The 19,257-nt window shown below is 39.6% G+C and overlaps 1 protein-coding gene across 9 annotated transcripts in view; it reads left to right on the forward strand.

The window, feature by feature from the left end:
* The window catches only part of NBAS (NBAS subunit of NRZ tethering complex), a 393,028-nt gene that overhangs the window by 271,037 nt on the left and 102,734 nt on the right, over positions 1-19,257 (forward strand). For all 9 annotated transcript variants that reach the window (XR_010149189.1, XM_001161679.8, XM_009442024.5 and 6 more), the window contains 3 exons: positions 2,708-2,818; positions 12,786-13,036; positions 14,069-14,403. Coding sequence is in view for 8 of the 9 variants with exons in the window: in XM_001161679.8 (XP_001161679.4) it covers positions 2,708-2,818; positions 12,786-13,036; positions 14,069-14,403 (697 nt within the window). In the remaining variant the exon portion in view is untranslated. The remainder of the gene's footprint in view (positions 1-2,707; positions 2,819-12,785; positions 13,037-14,068; positions 14,404-19,257) is intronic.

Consider the following 19,257-nt stretch of genomic DNA (forward strand, 5'->3'; position numbering starts at 1 on the left):
CTCTGGCGCCAGGCTGGAGGGCTGTGGCACGATCTCAGCTCACCACAACCTCCACCTCCCAGGTTGAAGTGATTATCCTGCCTCAACCTCTCGAGTAGCTGGGACTACAGGTGCGTGCCACCATACCCAGCTAATTTTTTGTATTTTCAGTAGAGACAGGGTTTCACCGTTATAAGCTAGGATGGTCTCAATCTCCTGACCTCGTGATCCGCCTGCCTTAGCCTCTCAAAGTGCTAGGATTACAGGCATGAGCCACCGCACCCAGCTGCATGTCCATTTTCATGGCATTAGTTTTCTGTAAGTGCATTGTACCTGTCCTTTACTATCTGTATGTCTCAGGGAATACATTCTCAGGGGTCAGGCAGGGTAACTGTGAAGAGGGTATAACATAGTTTGGGTCCTTCCCACCTTTATCAAGAGATAAAGATATCAGTCCTTATTGAAAATGTCTTGTGCCAGGCAATGTGCCATACCCCCATAATAGAAAGGATGAATTAGTAATGGTCCCCTGTTCTCAAGGAATTCTCATTCCATGATGTGGAGGTAGGTACTCAAATAAATACTTCAAGAGACAATTTCTAGGCCGGGTATGGTGGCTCACACCTGTAATCCCAGCACTTTGGGAGGCCAAGGTGAGAGGAATGCTTGAGGCCAGGAGTTCACGACCAGCCCTGGCAACATAGCAAGACCTTGTCTCTACCAAAAAAACAAAACCAAAAACAAACAAAAAACTAGGTGTGGCAGTGTGTTCCTGAAGTCCCAGCTACTCTGGAGGCTGAGGTGGGTGGGTGGGTGGGTGGATGGCTTGAGCCTGGGAGGTCAAGGCTACAATGAGCCTTGATTGTAGTACTGCACTCCAGCCTGGAAGGCAGAGAAAGACCCTGTCGCAAAAAATAAAAAATAAGAATTTCTAATTGACAATGACCTAATCCATGGGTTGACAAAGTCAGTCCAGCCTTGGTCTCTTTTATAGCCCATGAACAAAGAATGGTTTTAGCATTTTTTTTAAGGTTTTATAGTAACACAAAAACAAAAACAAAAGCCATAAAAAGAAGACTATGCCAGAGAGACTGGCAGTAAAGCCTGAAATATTTACTATATTACCTTTCCCAGAAAACGTTTGCCAGCCCCTGGCTATGTAAGCATATAAATGCCATGGTTTCCTTAGCTTGGGGAAATACAGTCTTAGCAGAGTGACTTAATAGTAAGAGATTTCTTTTCTGTCTCTGTGCTTTCACCCACACCATTCTTCCAACTAAAAATTCCATCCTACGTTTCTCTTCTGGAAAATAGGAGTCCTGCATTAGTCTTTCTAAAATGGCCTTAATGTGGGTGTTCGGGACTGCTTTCTTGGAACTCTTTATTTGCCTAGAGATTCTCAAATCTGGCGATGTCATTCCCTGTTTTAAACTTTTCATGGACTCTTCATTGCCTGGAGAAGAGACGCAGGTCCCCTAGCAGGCCTGAGGACCCAGTACGTTCCTCGCTTTGACCTTCGCTTTCTCTCTCATGTCTGAGAAGCCCTCATTCTCTCAGAAGGCTCTTCTCCCTCCCACCCTCTGCTGGGTGTGTGTTTATCCTCCTACTTGCAGTTCACAATGGTCACTTTCCATTCTCGTGGAGCTTCATGGTCTTCTCTTTTAGCTCTACCACCGCTATATTTAATTGCTGGTTCACATCTCCTGTCTTCCACTAGGCTGTGAATTCCTCAAGAAAAATGGTCATTTGTTTTTAGTTCCTAAGGAGCTAGCACAATACCTGGCACAGGGTAGAAAATATAGAAGTTTGTTAAGTGACTAATTGTGCTTTCTCAAATCTCTACCCCTAGACCAGGGATGCACTATCTTTTGATTGTAGGCTCTGGAGTCTAGTTCATATCTTTTCAACCGCAGCACTGTGACGTTCTGACTGGACAGTTCTTGGCTGTGGGGGCTGCCTATGCAGATGCTCAGGATGCCCACGCTGGGTGCTCGGGACGCCCATGCGGGGCTGCCTACGCACGGTGCTCGGGCTACCTCCATGGGGTGCTCGGAATGCCCATGCAGGGATGCCTACACGGGGTGCTCAGGATGTTTATGCGGGGATGCATACATGGGGTGCTCAGGATGTTTATGCGGGGATGCATACACGGGGTGCTCAGGATGTTTATGCGGGGATGCCTACCTGGGGATTCCTGGGATGCCTGTGCGGGATGTCTGCGGGTGTTCGGGATGCCTCCACGGGACTGCCTACACATGGTGCTCGGGGTGCCTACGGGGGGATGCCCACATGGGTGCTCGGGATGCCTACTGGGAGATGCCCACGCAGGGCTGCCCGGGATGCCTGTGTGGGACTGTCTATGCAGGATGCTCAGCAGCATCCCTGGCCTCTACCCATGAGATGCTAGTAGTGCATCTGCCCCTTGCCCCACTTTTTATGCTCAAAATGTTTTCAGACATTGTCAGATGTCCCCCGGGGAACAAAATCATCCACAGTTGAGAACTACTGGTCTAGACAAGTCCTTAGTAAATTGTAATGCACCACAGTGAAAAAGAGCATTACAATTCCTTGGAAGTACTTTTCCTGGATCAGTGTGAACTGTCTTATTAAGGACCACACTGCTTGCACCTCTCTCACTGGAGAGCAGTCCTAATGAGCATTTTCGTTGCTGATTGAAGTCATGTGTTTCTCCTCTCTTCCTTCCTGGGCCTGATGGACATTTCTGCAGAACTCTAGAGGAAAGCGTCTACAGCATTGCTCTTTCTCTGGCACAACGTTACAGTGTCTCCTGCTGGGAAGTTTTTATGACCCATTTGGAGTTCCTCTTCACAGACAGTGGGTAAGCACACAGTTCATATGTACGTTTATTTCCATGTCTTTCTTTAGAGTCTATTTTTGAAGACTCTTGAAGAAGTTATAAAGTACAATTTTAGTTTTCCTTTCATCTACAGTGGACTAGTGTCTTGGTAAGTTCTTTCCTTATACATCTTTGATACACCTTTACCATTCATTGATGTATTCATTCAAATGTTTTTACTGAAAATTTTTTGTGTACTAGACTAAGTATTAGCCACTAGGGTTACAATGATGAGCAAAAACAGGCATCCTAGCTGTCTTGGAACTTACAGCTTACAGTAGGAGACAGATGATAATTGAATAAAGACATAAGCAAATGTGAAATTAAAACTGATAAGTACTGTGTAATTGAGCTCAATTGGAGGGTTTGGCATAGTTAACAAAGGCTTTTCCCAGGAAGTAACACTTAAGCAGGACTTAAATATTGGGTTGGAATTAACTACAGAAGTAGAAGGGAAGCATTTTCTAGGTAGACAATACAGTAAGTTCAAAGGCCCTTTGATTAGGAACAGATGGACAGTGTTGGTAGTTCCAGGGATTTGGGTGGAACATGGCGTGAGATGAGACTGGGGCAAGGCATAGGAGCCAGGCTGTACAGCAAGACTGTGGAGGCCCTAGCAGGGGCTTTTGACTTCTTCCTAAGAATAATAAATAGAAGGCTAGGATAATAAAAGGTTAGTTAAGGATTCTGGTGAACAAGGACATAATATGACCAGCTTTGCATTTTGATAAGATCACTTTGGCTACTGTGTTGAAAGATTTTAGGAAAGTTAGAGTGGACATACGTAGACCAGTTAGGGAGCTTTTATGGTAACAGACAGCATGACAAGTGACCATTGCTTGGAGAAGTGATTTGAAGTACAGAAAGGCAGGCCAGAATGGGTTTTAGAGATATTTACAAGGTGAAATAGATAGTACTTAATATATTGGTTAATACGGATAAACTAGATATGAGGGTGAGTAAAAGGGGAGGTGTCGCGAAGCATCCCTAGCTTCTTCCTTGTTCACTTGCCAGATGGTGGCATCACTCTGTGAGACAGGAAGCACCCAATGAAGTAAGGTATTTTGGGGGAAGTGTGAGGAAAAGGCAAGAGAGGCCAGGCGCCGTGGCTCACGCCTGTAATCCCAACACTTTGGGAGGCCGCGCTGTGATAGGTAGATCACTTAAGGTTGGGAGTTTGAGACCAGCCTGGCCAACATGGAGAAACCCTGTCTCTACTAAAAATACAAAAATTAGCTGAGCATGGTGGCAGGCACCACTGTAATCCCAGCTACTCAGGAGGTTGAGGCAAGAGAATAGCTTGAACCCAGGAGATGGAGGTTGCAGTGAGCAGAGATCGCGCCATTGCACTCCAGCCTAGGCAACAGAGCGAGACTCTGTCTCAAAAAAAGAAAAAATAGGAAGACAAGGGAATCAGGAAGTTATACATACTGAAACAGCCAAGAGAAAAGGCCAAGTCCGCAGTTGGATCTTACAGATCTGGGGTTCAAATGGAGCTGGAAATACTAACTTGGGAGTCATACGCACACAGATGAGAAATAGTGATGTTGTGGATATGCTTGGGGAAAGAACAGAGAATGAGGAAAGGAGAAAGCTTGAGGCAGTGCTTGAAGTCTTCCACATTTAAAATGGTAGAGGAAGAGCTGCTAACAAAAGGGTCAGAAAGAGCAGCAGGAGAGGTAGGTAAGAGGGGAAACAGGAATCTTATTTTAGGGAAGTCATGGGAAGAAAGAGTTTAAAGAAAGGGAGTGAGTATTGAGTGGGGTCAAATCCTGCTGAATGGTCAAGAAATGCTATTTTTAGCACCATTAATTTTTATTAATCACTTAGAAATTTTAACATTTCCTTTTTAAGTATTTATTAAAAATTTGCTACATGGGATATAGTGTGATCTGTGATAAATATTGCATGGACATCATTTTTGAAGCACAGTAATATGTTCAAATAAATATTTCTTATGATACGCACACTGGCATTTAAAATATCCTGGCATTTTATTAAATATCTTTTTTCCTTCATTGAATGTTACGTAAAAGGATGTTGTATCTGTACAAACAGGATGCTTCCTTGGTCTCTGAATATATTATAAATTATCAGGCAATCGAGTGATGTGCAAGACTGTTCCTAGCGTATCATTATACCTGGTAGCACTGTGATTATGCAGATGCACAGCAATTACAAAAGCAGGAAACCATTACCTCCTGGCACCATCACTTGTGAGTGGCAAAGCATTTAATATTGATTTAGTAAGTGGTGTTAGGTGCTGCCTGTTCTTTACTTAAAAGGCAGCTGTTTGCTTTACTATTTAATCTAACTTGGTAACATAGTATTAGAAATCAGCCTTGTTAATACAATAGAAATTGCCCAACATTTATTTATTGAGTGAGTGCCTCTGGGAAGCTGCAAGAGAAATAATGTTGTTTGTTTTAGGGTTTTGTTTTACTATTCCTTTAAAAAGTAATTTTTTCCCCTGTGAAGTTATTATTCTCATAATTGTACATTCCCCTTCATCCTGGTTGATTTTGGAGGTATCACCTGCATCAGCACATTTGCGGATAAGTGTACACAGAGAGGGTTGGGTGAGATACCATTATATAGCAGATGAATCATAAGCCTTAAAATCAAAATAGCTAGATCAAACAAATCCTATTGGTGTCACTTCTAGGTGTGTGTCCATGGGCAAGATAATTCCCTTCTCTGAAGCTCATTTTCCTCCCCTTTAAGCAAGGAGTAATACAAATTAAATTATTTAATGGTAAAATATCTAACCTGTAGTACCTGACATATGATCACAGCTTCATTAATGGAAGTTTTTCCTGGAATTTCACTCTTGTCAGAGATAATTCTCATAAACACATATGTTTTTGAGTTGCTGGACTCTTTTTTTTTTTTCCATTTCCCGCTTTTTCTTGTTGTTGTTGTTTTAATGTCTTGCTAGTTTTAAATAGCAGTGATAGCTTTGGGTGGCCATGAATGCCTAGAATCACTTCCAACTAGCAGACACTGGCTCTCTCAGCCTCTTGGTTCCACTGGGGCATGTTGAGCCCCCCAGACTCAAGGCTGATTTGTCACTCATTACAAACTTAGTAGCCATCTTCATTTCTGGCTATTCTAGACATGTTGGTGGATTTTTATGGACAATAGTAACTACCAGATTACCTGTGGCCTATTGATGACAGCATGGGTTTTGTAGTCAGATTAAGTTTCAAGATCCAAATCTGCTCACAGCCACCAACCATGTAGCCTGGAGCATGTTTCTTAATCCTTTCGAGTCACTGTTTTCTGGGTTACAGGGATCATTATCCTCACCTTAGAGAGTTGTGAAGATTAGAGAAAATCTGTGAAAAATGTATAACTGAGTGGCTCTTTTAAATTTGTATTAGTCCATTCTCACGCTGCTATGAAGAAATACCTGAGCTTGGGTAATTTATAAAGAAAAGAGGTTTAATTGACTCAGTTCCACGTGGCTGGGAAGGCCTCAGGAAACTTACAATCATGGCGAAAGACGAAGGGGAAGAAATGCACCTTCTTCACAGGGAGGCAGGAAGGAGAAGTGCAGAGCAAATGGAGAAAAGCCCCTTATACAACCATCAGATCTCATGAGAACTCACTCACTGTCGTGAGCACAGCATGGGGGTAACCACCCCCATGATTCAGTTACCTCCCACCAGGTTCCTCCCACAACACGTGGGGATTATGGGAACTATAATTCAAGATGAGATTTGGGTGGGGATGCAATCAAACTATATCAAGGCTATTATGATTATTTGTGTTATTCTTGTTAATTCTGCTGATTTGATTAGTACTTTTCAGTTTTGGACACAGGGTCATTTTGAAATGCAGAGGATGCTTCTGGCTAATATAATAGTACCACATTTATTCATCAAATATTATTATTATTACTTAGTATCTTTGTATTCCAAGCATAGTGTTAAGTGCTGAACAAGACAGACACATCCTTGCCCTAATGGAGCTTATATTCTAATAGGGAACCCTCCCCCGTCACCCTGACGCCCACAAAAGCTGCCGAAAAGCAAGTTGTATGTTGTAGTAAGTACCATAAAGGAAATGCACACGAAGTAGATGGGGAAGGCCTCTCTTGGATGTGAAGAGGAAAGAGCTGACTATTGAAGAGGAATGGAAGAAAGGGCATTCCAGGCCATCAGAAAAGAAGGGCAGGACAGTTCTTGGTGTTTTTGAGTAACTAAAGGAAGACCATTGTGGCTGGGACAGAGTAAGCAAAGGAGAACTAAATGGAGGACAGGACATGTCTTTATACTGCCAGACTCGGTAATACCTTCCATCTTTTCCCTTCTTATTTAGACAGCAGATTTCAAGGCCAAACATCCTATGCCTTGGTTTCACTCTAATATCTACTTTTTGGTCACTCAAATGGTTATACAAGTGATTTATCTTGGTTGCTAGAGATCATAATACCACCTTCTTCAATGTTGGTGAGTTTACTGTTGTTTCCTTTAGACACATGGGGAGGGTCCCAGGTCATAGGGACTCTGAATGTGCTGTGCTGTTTTCCAGAGCTGATTTCATATTCTTTAGTAGGATTATTTTGGTCCCAGATGCAAGAATGGGTAAGAACAAGGTCTATCTGAGGAGAGACGAGTAAACTATATTGCATCTGCCTTACCTTTTTTTGAATTGAAACAGAAAATAGAATTTCTGCCTGAAGGTTACTATTGTTCACATAGGTTTGTGTCCGGGTTGCTACACTGTAAAGAATTCTAAATTCTGGCCCTTACGTCTCTTCTTTCCTTGAAGAACTCTGGCTCAGTTGAAGAGTTAGTGTGAGAGTGGTTAACAGAGAGAGAGGGAGCATCTAACCCCTATTAGTTATTAATCCCCCAGGATTTAAGGTAACTTAGATGATCAAAAGTATGTCATGACATTGAAAACTAAAACAAAAATACAAGACCAGGGGAAATATTTGTTAGAGTAGGAATGTTGAATGTCCATATTCAGGTTATAGGTCTTACACAGTTGTTAAAATTGAGCCCTAAATTTGGTTTTGCTCTTTCTTTTGGTCTAGGGGAACAGATTATTTGATTAGGACTGTGATTTGCATTGTGCCTAAGAAGAAATCAAGAAATCCTAAAAACCAGAAATACTGATTACTGCCATTATGAAAGTGGAAGTGATTCCTTCCATATATCTGTAACTTGTAACCTTCATTTTCATATTGTGATCCTTAACACTGTTTTTCTCCAAATAGTCAAAAACGCCTGATAGTGGCACAAAACATAAACAGGAAAATGCATTTTGGTATGTTTATAGCCTGTGGAAAGTGCGCAAGCTTTAAATTATGCAAACCTGGTTCAGGCTCTGGCTCTGTGACCTTCTTGCAGAATATTATTGATAGACAAGTTGTTTTATCTCTTTAAGCCTAAGTTTTCTCCTCTGCAAAACGACTATTTTCAGCCCATTTTGCAGAACTGCTGTGAGATTGAAGAGATTTATTCAGAATACCTGATATGTATTAGGTGTTAAAAAAAATAGTAGCTATTATTATTAATTCTGGAAACAGGCTAGATTTACCAGACCCATCGCATGGCCCTGGTAACCTAACATTGCACATCTGATTTTTCAACAATTACTTTTCAAGTCAGTATGGGTATCAATGATAAGATATACGCTTTGTGAGAATTAAGTCAGATGACATAGTGCTTAGCACTAGTAAGTTCTCAATAAGTGGTGTCTATTACTATTTCTATGCTATAGTGTTTCTTAAAACTGTTTTTGTTGGCGAGGTAGTAATATGAAGTATATAAACAAGTCAGAATTGACATTCTATGAGAAATTAAAAGGCTTTAGGGATACCAGGTTGTCCTTATAGAAGAGACAAAGCCTATTCATATGGCCTTCAACATTCTCACTCTGTTCCTGTCATAAAACATTCCATAAAGGAACTTACTGAATACCAGCATGATGAGAAATAGACTCTAAGACACTCTTTATTGATTCTCTCATCAACTCCCTGGGTGTTCTTGAAAAGTTAGTTAAATTCCATTCTTCAGTTTGCAGACACATGGCCAGAATGTTGGCAAAACTAAAAAATGCCATGATTATCTTGACCACGTTTTCCTTGAGTAATCACGTATTCAGCTGTCAGGCTGCATTATAGATCAAGTCTGCTACATCAAGGTCATCCTGAGGCATTTATGTGCTAAGTTGTTGGATTGACTTCCTCAGGCAGGAGCAGTTGTGATTTGGAGGGTAGATTGTCTCGTTGCTCAGTAGTCAATGGTGAGGCCACTGTTCACCAGCAGTGATGGTCATTCACGTTGATTCATAGATCTTCATGTTCTTAGGGTTAGTCTTTGGGGAAAATGCTTACAAGCCACTGCAGCTGAACTGTACCCAACATAAAATTTCAACGTGAAAATATCAGCTTCATTGCTTTATTGAGTAGAAGCAGAAAGCCGAACTTGAAAGACCCAACTCAGAATCAGTCTCCATCTCTTACTAGTTGTGTGATTTTTGTCTGAGCCTCAGCTTCCTTCAGATAATAGGAAAAATTAGACCTTTTGCAGAGGGTTATTATGAGTGTTAATGAGCTAATAGCAACAAGAGTGCTGGCAGGTTATGTGTACATTTTCACTTCCAGCCCTTCCCCATCCTCTTTAGTCTCTCTTCCCCCTTTCCCGGCAGCCTTCTCCCTTCTCCCATTCACCTTCTTCCTTCTTGCCTCCTCCTTCCTCTTTCCTTCTAAGCACTCCTTTCAGTGAGCTAATGAAATTTTATAATCACTCCATCTCAGCTGAGTAAAGAAAAATGTATTTAAATAAATTTGTTTTTCTTACACAAATAAAAGTCCTTTCAATACATGATGTTCTTGAATCACATTTTTGGGTGACTGACATCTGGAAGCCATTACAGAACACCTTAATCATGAGATTAGTATGAATAATTTATTTCTGTGCATTGAGTGCAACTAATGCTGGCTTCTTCTGTTAGTTAATCTCTGAAAGTTAAATATGCACTATGTATATAAGCTGCTTTATAACTAAAACTTGGTTCAGGAAAAATCACTTAAACAGGTTTGAAGGGTGATCATTAATTTGATTAGTGAAAAGTCCACAGTGGTTTCATGGTATTTCTTTCTACTCTCTTGAATATGGGTTCTTTGGAATTTTTTTCTAAACAAAGATTTCAAAGAAAGATTTCCCTTTTCTGGTTCCAAAGGGAAGATAACAGCTTCTTTCTTCAGAATGGAAACGATTAAAATGAGCTATTGATTACTAGCATCTATAAAAGATCTTAGCACCTTGTAATTTACTGAAAAGGGAGGTTTGGGTATTTATCATGTGTCAGTAAAGGTATTCCAGTATCTGTCTTGACAAGATAATTGGGTAAAATTGCACAGCAGGCAAACTAAATTGTAGGCACAGACGAATAAGTGAGTGGGCAAGAGGGAAAGTAATGTTGATTGAGAGAGACTATATTCATAATCAAGTCAAACACAGATGAACTAAAGCTGTTATGATATAGTCATTGTCCATTTTGTAGATGAGTCTGTCTTGAATACTTTGTTTATCAAGGTGTTACGAATGAAGTATGACAGGAGAACTCTTTTCGATTATTGCTGCTGGGAGAGAGAACTCATATCTGTGTTGCAGAAAGAATCCGGTTTTGAAGTGGTTGTTGATATGGGTGCTTGACCTTGATGGTTGCTTTGTGATGTCCTGAGCAGTTGTGTACTTTGAGTCCAGACAGATCTGGACTCTTTATCTTAAACAAGTCATATAACCTCTCTGAATGGCAATTTATCATCTATAAGTTGATAATTACCCAACTTTAACTTAGCAAGAAAGTAATCAGCATGATAAATACAAATTTGTTTTCTTTCCTCCTTTTGTCATGTTGTTCTGCCTGCAAATCTTTGCCAATAAGATTCCTTTTATTGCGACTACACAGTTTCTTATTTACTTCCTTACTACATTGTTTTTAGACTTCATTTTGCAAATTATGAAGGAACATCAGAAATTCTGTGATTCACTGTCCCATACTTCTGTGTGTACACTGTCTTTCAGAGATGATGGTATTTGTTGAGTAGTGATATTATCAAGTATAATTTCTGACCACCCAGACATTTATATTCACTGTTCCTTGTACAGGCGTTTTGCTTTCTTGATACTTTTGTTCACATTATTTCTGCTTCACTCCTTCCTGCCAAATTCAAGTGCTTCTTTCACTAAGCCTTCCATTATCATTGATTTCTACATCTTCTGCAGTCATAGCTTTTAGTGATCCTTCTCTTAATTGGACTATAATTTTGTGCCCTTTGTCAGGTGATACTATTGTTTTGCATCATTATTTAACTGTAAGTATTTATAACTCAACTGGATTTTCAAATTTGGATGGGAGCTCTATGCTGTAAGTCTTTATATCCTCCCCAGTGGTGAGCACAGTGCCTTGTACATAGAGGACACCTAATTTTTTGCTCATCCACTCATCTATTTGGCATTCATAATACATATATTGAATGTTTCCTTTGTGCCACACACTGGTTCTTGGTATTGAGAAACTAGAGATTAAGATGATGTAATAAGGTCTGTGCCATCAAGCAGCACAGTCTAGGAAGGAAGATAGACAAGGTAATAAGTAGTTAAAATACGTTACGAATAACAGAATAGAAGGATATTCAGCATGTGCCAATAGAGGAGGCAGTGAGAGAAATTTTTATAGACTGGGGACATATTTATAGATAGAGATATTCTTGTAAATGTTTGCACTGTGTCTTAATGGAAAAATAAGGTTTTTCTTGAAGCAAAAGTAAAAAGACCAGTTTTTAAAAATTACTTGATGCTTTGACTTTATAGATTACCCTTTTTATCCCAAGTGTTGTCACATTCCCCTGAAAGTTTTAAAACATGATTTATACTAACTTTATCTACATAAACCAAAAACATGTCTTTGGGCACTTTCAGTAAACAAGTTGTCATATTTCAGAGGAGCTGCTTTAGAACTTTTTGAAGCCTAACTTTGTTGCTGCCCAAGGTCTCACTTACTGCCCCCAGATGCTTCTGTTGCTGCTTCCGAGAACCCTAGAACCTGGGTACTTCTGTGAATGCAGGGCTGCCTGAAGGACTCTTACAATTAGGGAGTATGAAACTCATCACGTAAGGGGCATTGAGATTACACTAGACCACAGGCTCTGTCCAGATTCTGTCCAGGGAGAAGCACAAGACCAAAATTAACCCCCTCCTTTCCCCTTCTAAAAGCACAAACCAATCAACCAAGCAAAAATACCTTACTTTTTCTTTTCCCAAGAGTTTATGTGACTTTTTAAAATTAGATTACAAAGACATCTAAGTTAAGATGAAAATATTAAGATATGTGTTTTATTTAAGTAGCATTACTGCAGATAACCCAAGTGAAAGTTTAATTATCCCTCTTTTTCTATTTTTCTTTTATCTGAACACAGCATAAAATTTGGGTTTATTGAATATTAATTCAAGATTCTTGCATGTAAATCTTAAGCCTGAAAGTTTAGGGTTTTTTCTGTATCATTTCCTAAATTCCTGAAATAATAAGGCTGTTTATGTTTCTGTGAAGAAGTATAGATTTTTAAACCCTTTTTATGAATGAATAAATGATTAAGAGTGGACGCTGACAGATGTTGGTTTATTTCCTAGCTGGGAGACATCAGACAACTCTCCCAACTGCAGGAACTTGAAGTTAAAGCTACTTCACAGGGTTGCTGTAGACCCCCGTGAGATAACATGATGAGTGTGTAGTCAGTTAAATGTTAGTAGGCATCTAACACATTTGTTTTCCTTTATTCAGGCTGACTGGCTTCTGGTGGTGGTTTACTGTCTTTGAGTAGGCAGGAAGAAGGGAGCTATAAGAAGTAGTGTTTCTTCCTTGGTTAAAAAAAAATCACTTTAATAAAGGAACAAAATCTTAACACAGTTCCTTTGGCTCTTAATTTCAGTTTGTCCACACTAGAAATTGAAAATAGAGCCCAAGACCTTCATCTCTTTGAGACTTTGAAGACTGATCCAGAAGCCTTTCACCAGCACATGGTCAAGTATATTTACCCCACTATTGGTGGCTTTGATCACGAAAGGCTGCTGTATTATTTCACTCTTCTGGAAAACTGTGGCTGTGCAGATTCGGGGAACTGTGCCATTAAACCAGAAACCCACATTCGACTGCTGAAGAAGTTTAAGGTTGTTGCATCAGGTAGGATGGTTGTTTCCCTGCTTGAATTCATTCTTTTCAATTAAATCTGGGGATTAATTTTCTGTACACAATCCTGTTCATGCATTATGGTTGGCAGAGCTCTGAAACCACAGAATTTTGAAGCTAATCGACTTTAGTTATTATCTTTCCAACTCTTTCACTTATAGTTGAGGGAATTAAATACCAGAAAAAGTAAGAAACCTATTGAAAGTCGCACAGTGACTTATGGTAGACTTGGTACTAAAATCCAAAGTTTTGGACTTCTGCTCCAGGATTTTTTCACTACTCCCATTGATTATATTTTATGTATATAAATGGCAAGGCCAAGACACTTTATAATAGGCAGTTGAGCAGAATTTCATTCCACTGGAGCCTATATGTTTAAAATATGCATGGAACACTTAAGAGCCTTCGAATATTTGATAAATTATGGAAATCTTTAGAATGGTCTTTATGCTCATAACTAAGAAATTAAACACTTTAAGACCTCTTAATTTTTATACTTCATAATTTGCAAGGCACATTCAAATCTGTTTGTTTGATATTCTTAATAATTGTGAGAGTTCCCATCAGTTTATCAGTTGTTTTCTGAATAATCAAATGAGACACTGGCCTAGACACAGAGGATAAGGGAATAAGATTCAATCCTTGCCTTCAAGTAACTAGTGAAATGCCAGATAAATAACAAAGAAATGTAATGCAGTTTGTTGAAGCACTGATAGAAGAAAACATAGGTGCTGCGGCGGATTCGAAAGGCATGGAGATATTGTCATCTCTAGGGTACAAACAAGGAGATGGAGGCACACAGAAGATGAATGGCCTATCTGGGATCACAAAGCCGAATAAGTTTCAGGCTGTGACTGGAACTCAGATCTCCTGATCTTTCTAATAGAAAATATAAACTAGCTACTAGAGCTAAGTTGATAGATCTTTGCGTTCAGACATATAGAGGGCTGTGTGTGTGTGTTTGAAAGTGACTCTATGTTTACATTGGAATGAACCACTTACCTACTTTCTTTTTTTTTCTGCTAGGTCTTAATTACAAAAAGCTGACAGATGAAAACATGAGTCCTCTTGAAGCATTGGAGCCAGTTCTTTCAAGTCAAAATATCTTGTCTATTTCCAAACTTGTTCCCAAAATCCCTGAAAAGGATGGACAGATGCTTTCCCCAAGCTCTCTGTACACCATCTGGTTACAGAAGTTGTTCTGGACTGGAGACCCTCATCTCATTAAACAAGTCCCAGGCTCTTCACCGGAGTGGCTTCATGCCTATGATGTCTGCATGAAGTACTTTGATCGTCTCCACCCAGGTGACCTCATCACTGTGGTAGATGCAGTTACATTTTCTCCAAAAGCTGTGACCAAGGTAAACAAAAAGATATTTTAAAGTGGTTTGAGCACAGTAGAAGAAATGAAAATTTCTCCTACATTCTGTAGATTTTATTTTTATTTCCTTTCTTGAAAATAATTACATGTTGGCTTTTTAAAAAGTTTTTGTTCATTTGCTATGAATGAGGTGTTTTAATTAGGAAATTGTTTTTCTCTATTATAGATGTACAAATATGCTAAAATAGAGATGACTATTCTCATTTACATGTATACTTAGTACATGTTACAGTTCTCATGTCACTTTATAGTAAATATGCCATTCTGTTCTTTCCAGTTGACAAGTGTAAAGGAGCTCCAGTGCCCAGCCCAGATTACCTGCATTCGGAAACCAGGCTAACAACTTAGCTTGGGTTAGCCTGAGTCTTTAAAAAAGTTATTGGCCGGGCATAGTGGCTCAAGCCTGTAATCCCAGCACTTTGGGAGGCCAAGGCAGGCAGATTACCTGAGATCAGGAGTTTGAGACCAGCCTGGCCAACGTGGCGAAACCCCGTCTCTACTAGAAGAAAAACAAAAAACAAACAAACAAAAAATTACCTGGGTGTGGTGGTATGCACCTGTAGTCCCAGCTACTCAGGAGGCTGAGGCAGGAGAATTGCTTGAACCTACGAAACGGAGGTTGGAGTGAGCTGAGATCATGCCACTGCACTCCAGCCTGGGTGACAGAGTGAGACTCTGTCTCAAAATAATAACATAAAAAAATAAAAAAGATCTTATTCATATCATGCAGTATATATCTTGGTGATAGAATTATTGAAGAGAGTGCATATTGCATTTTCTGTTGTCTCCTCCATCAGTTTGGCCTCCTTTGACTGCACTCAATCCCTCAGCAATGTGTAGCCTCACTCAGAATAGATAATGTGGGTTCTCCTCCTCCCCTTTCCTGCCCCCTCACCCAGACACCGCTGCTAAACAAATGGACATTTTTTACTACTTGGACTCTGGGCATTCTCTCTCCTGGAAAATCTTAGCATTTGGACTCAACTGCTGAACTCTGTTGCCTTTGGAGCTCCTGTTTGATCTTCTCTCTTGCCATCTTTGCTGTTGCCTTCTCCTTCTCTGCAAGTCACCAGGTCTGCCCAGTACCCTATCCCAAAGATTGTTATTTTAGTTAGTATTATCCTGGAAATAGACTGTAACGGCCAAGAATTGCAAATCATTCATTTGGAGGTTGGCACAGGCAGAGGTTCCAACTTCTGTGAAGAATGCTAGTTTTAACCAAATCACTAGATTAATAGTTGTGGATAACCAAGTACTTCTTTATTTTCTTATTATTGCAACCCTAGTAATATATCTTGGTTTTAAATTTTACAACCACTGCTATAAAAAGGAGATAATCATGTTTTTTGTTTTTAAAGAGAAAAATAAGGATGATTTTTTTTTTTTTTTGAGACGGAGTCTCGCTCTGTCCCCCAGGCTGGAGTGCAGTGGCACGATCTTGGCTCACTGCAAGCTCTGCCTCCTGGGTTCATGCCATTCTCCTGCTAGGAGGCTGAGTAGATGGGACTACAGGAGCCCGCCACCATGCCTGGCTAATTTTTTTTTTTTTTTTGTATTTTTACTAGAGATGAGGTTTCACCATGTTAGCCAGGATGGTCTCGATCTCCTGATGTCGTGATCCACCCACCTCAGCCTCCCAAAGTGCTGGGATTACAGATGTGAGCCACCGCACCTGGCCAATAAGGATGATTTTAAAAGACAAGAGCATAATGTATTTGAAAAGAATGTGTTTGGAGACATATAAACCTGGCTTTGAACTCTGAACCTATCACTTGTCAGCTGTGTGGTTTAGCTTCAGGTATCTCTCTTAGACTTCTGCTTCCTTGAGACAGAGGTTGTGGCTGAGTAATCTGTGAGGGAGATAATATTGTTACCCCAGTTTTATAGATGAGCAAACTGAGGCTTAGCAAAGTTAAGTTGGTAATAGAGAACTCAATTTGAACTCATGGAGATTTATCCCCTGGCCTTTTCTCTTAACCACTGAACTGTGCTATCTCTAAGAAGTCATAGAACAAGCAACTAGAGTCAGGGGACCTGGAACCATTTGAGAAACTGTGGGAGAGCAGTGGAACCAGAGAGCCCTGAGCATTTTTAGCCCAGTAGGAGCAGCATGTCCTGGGATGTGTCCAGAGCAGGGCTGAATCTAAATGAGAAAGTCCAGGCAGGAACCGAACTGATCCAAGTTGGGAGTTTAAAATCCAAGGAACCAGCTCAGATCTGAGACTTGTGAACTAACCTTCGGGGCTAACAGGCCAGCAGGTCAGCCAGGATGGTGAGGGTGCCTTTGCTCCCAGGCAGTTTTCCACTCCACCCTCAGGCTGGAGGTTGTTTTAAACATTTTATGTGAGGGAAGAAAGGGAAGCCAGCATGATCAGCTGGGGCTGTCTGCTAATTGTGAGCGTGGGTGTAGAGGGGACAGAGAGTTTTAGACTTGGCAACAGCCATCTTTTATTTATGATTAAGTATAAGAGTAGGATGTAAAGTCCATTTGCGTTTTAGCTGTTATTTACCATGCTTTAAGTTAGGTGATTTTAAATTATTCACATTAAATTATTCACATTCTCATCGCTTTAGTTTCTTAACCTTATACTTCTTTCAAGATGTCCGCCAACCCCTGAAAATATGTGGCACAGTTGTTGGTGCACATATGTGTATTTTGTTGGGTTAGAGGTGCACCTGACTCAGTAAACATTCAGTCTGCTAATTACTGTATTGCTTTCTCTTAGCTCAGATGGTATAATGCAAGCATATATATTTCTTTATTGTAAACTGTTCTCAAGAGGCGATTTTCTACTGATTCATGTAAATTATAGAGAGGTGGGACAGATACATTTAAAATTTACATCTTTAGTCTAACCACAACATTTTTTCTCATATTAATCAGCAAGTTTTTAATTTTTAGTTCAGGAAGGAAAAGTATAAAGTTGGAAAAAATGCATGTTTGAAAGCACGCAATGCTGCCCTATATAGATAGATAGAGAGAGAGAGTATAAAAATCAAAATGAAACACAACCTGCAGATGTCAGAGAACATATTTGGAAGAGGAAATGCAGCTGGATTTGCCCAAATTTGCAAAACACCAGATGTTCCCACAGCTTGTACATGATGTTAAAAATGTAAAATAAATGTGTACTATTCATACACAGTGTGCAGTTTTCAAATGTGTACCCACATTTAATTTAGAAAGAAATTTTTGGAAAGAACTGGTAAGCTAATTCTCGAGTGCATAACAAGAACAATAAGCAATTGTTCAGATACTAGAATTCAGAAAGGAATATTCCCAAGGCCTGAACTGAGTGCCCAATCCACTGGTAAAACATACCAGAGAAGGCTCTTCACTTTCATGGTAACAGTCATTCCATTGCCATTTACATTTGCAGAATTCCTAGAATCTCTGGGGAAAATATTTACAAATAGTATTATGTCATGCAGTCAGAGAGTGAATTTGTGTGCCATTTGAGATGATTAATATGCAGAAGGAAAAAGGAAGCAAATGTTTAAAGTGTATTTGTACCAAATCTAAATGCTTTTGTTGTTGTTGTTGTTGTTGAATCAGATTAGAGTTGCTCCTCTATTGCTTGTCAATTCAGCTGTTATAAGCATTTTTATAGAAGGGACAGAGAACAAGTGAATGGGTTAGAAATCCAGGAAAATGGTTGTGAAAGAGGCTGAAAGGCAGGTCAGAACACAATTTGCTTGGTATTAGGTGGTTAGTAATGGGGAGCATATGTGTAATCTTAGCCTTTGTGTTTTATACTTTCCACTTGCTTTCAATAGCTAATACTGCTACATCCATAGATAAATGCATGGCAAATACTTCTCTCTTGTATGAAATGCTGTCAAGAAGTTTGCCAGGATCCTTCTTTAAAAACTCCCAGGCAATCATATAGTTTAAAAAGTCCTTCTGGTACCTTGCCCAGTGTTTCTCAACCTGGAATGGGATAGGTATTTACCCACTCCCCTTTCCCCCACCTTGCACGTGCTGCCTTTCCAACTCCCACCGTTTGTGATTCATTGCCATCGTAAACCACTGCTTCTAATGGGAAACATGTTGTCTCCTTTGGATTGTAGCAGAAAAATTATTGAGAACCTCTTATCTAGCCTACTTTCTAACCTTCAAACTCATTTCTATTGATAATTAAGCCAGTATCCCTGCTTACTTGCTTTATTTATTTAATAAAAGGTATCTTTTGCCTAATTTTAATCTCCACTGTTTGGTTCTGCCTCCTGGAGTTATGAAAACAGCATAAGTGTATCTTTGTTTACTGTTCAGATTCTCTAAGTAAGCCACCGTTTCCTCCTTTATCCTATTATTCAGCCTGTTGGCATAAAAATCTGGTAGAATAAATTAATCTTAAAAAGCATAATTTGACCAAAAAGTGAAATCTATAGTATAAGTTTAAGTCTTGATCAAAAGGTTGCATTGTAGCTGTAACTTCAGGGTCTCTACATTGCCAATACTATCTTTTAACTAAGGATGGCAGTACATCTTTCACCATGAGTAATCAGTGTCTGAAACTTACATTAAAATGTTTATTTAATGTATATTATGATTTTCTGATGCCATATGTCAGATTCAGAGTGAATCATGAAGTATTTAGGCATTTGCTATGTGCCATATATGGTATTATTTTCCATAGGAGACATTAAGCTATAAAAGACATGTTTATAAGAAACATGAAATGAAGGTTTTTAAAAATTATACAGTAAAAGAATTTTTAAGTTATGTTAATTGAGAAGTACATTGCCAATGAAATTGGAAATTTTTGAGGATAGGGATGGTGCCTTTTATCTCTTATTTCCTATGTTGTAGCACAGTATAAAGTAGGTACTT

This window comes from Pan troglodytes, chromosome 12 (assembly GCF_028858775.2).
Source record: "Pan troglodytes isolate AG18354 chromosome 12, NHGRI_mPanTro3-v2.0_pri, whole genome shotgun sequence".
NCBI classification, from domain to species: domain Eukaryota; kingdom Metazoa; phylum Chordata; class Mammalia; order Primates; family Hominidae; genus Pan; species Pan troglodytes.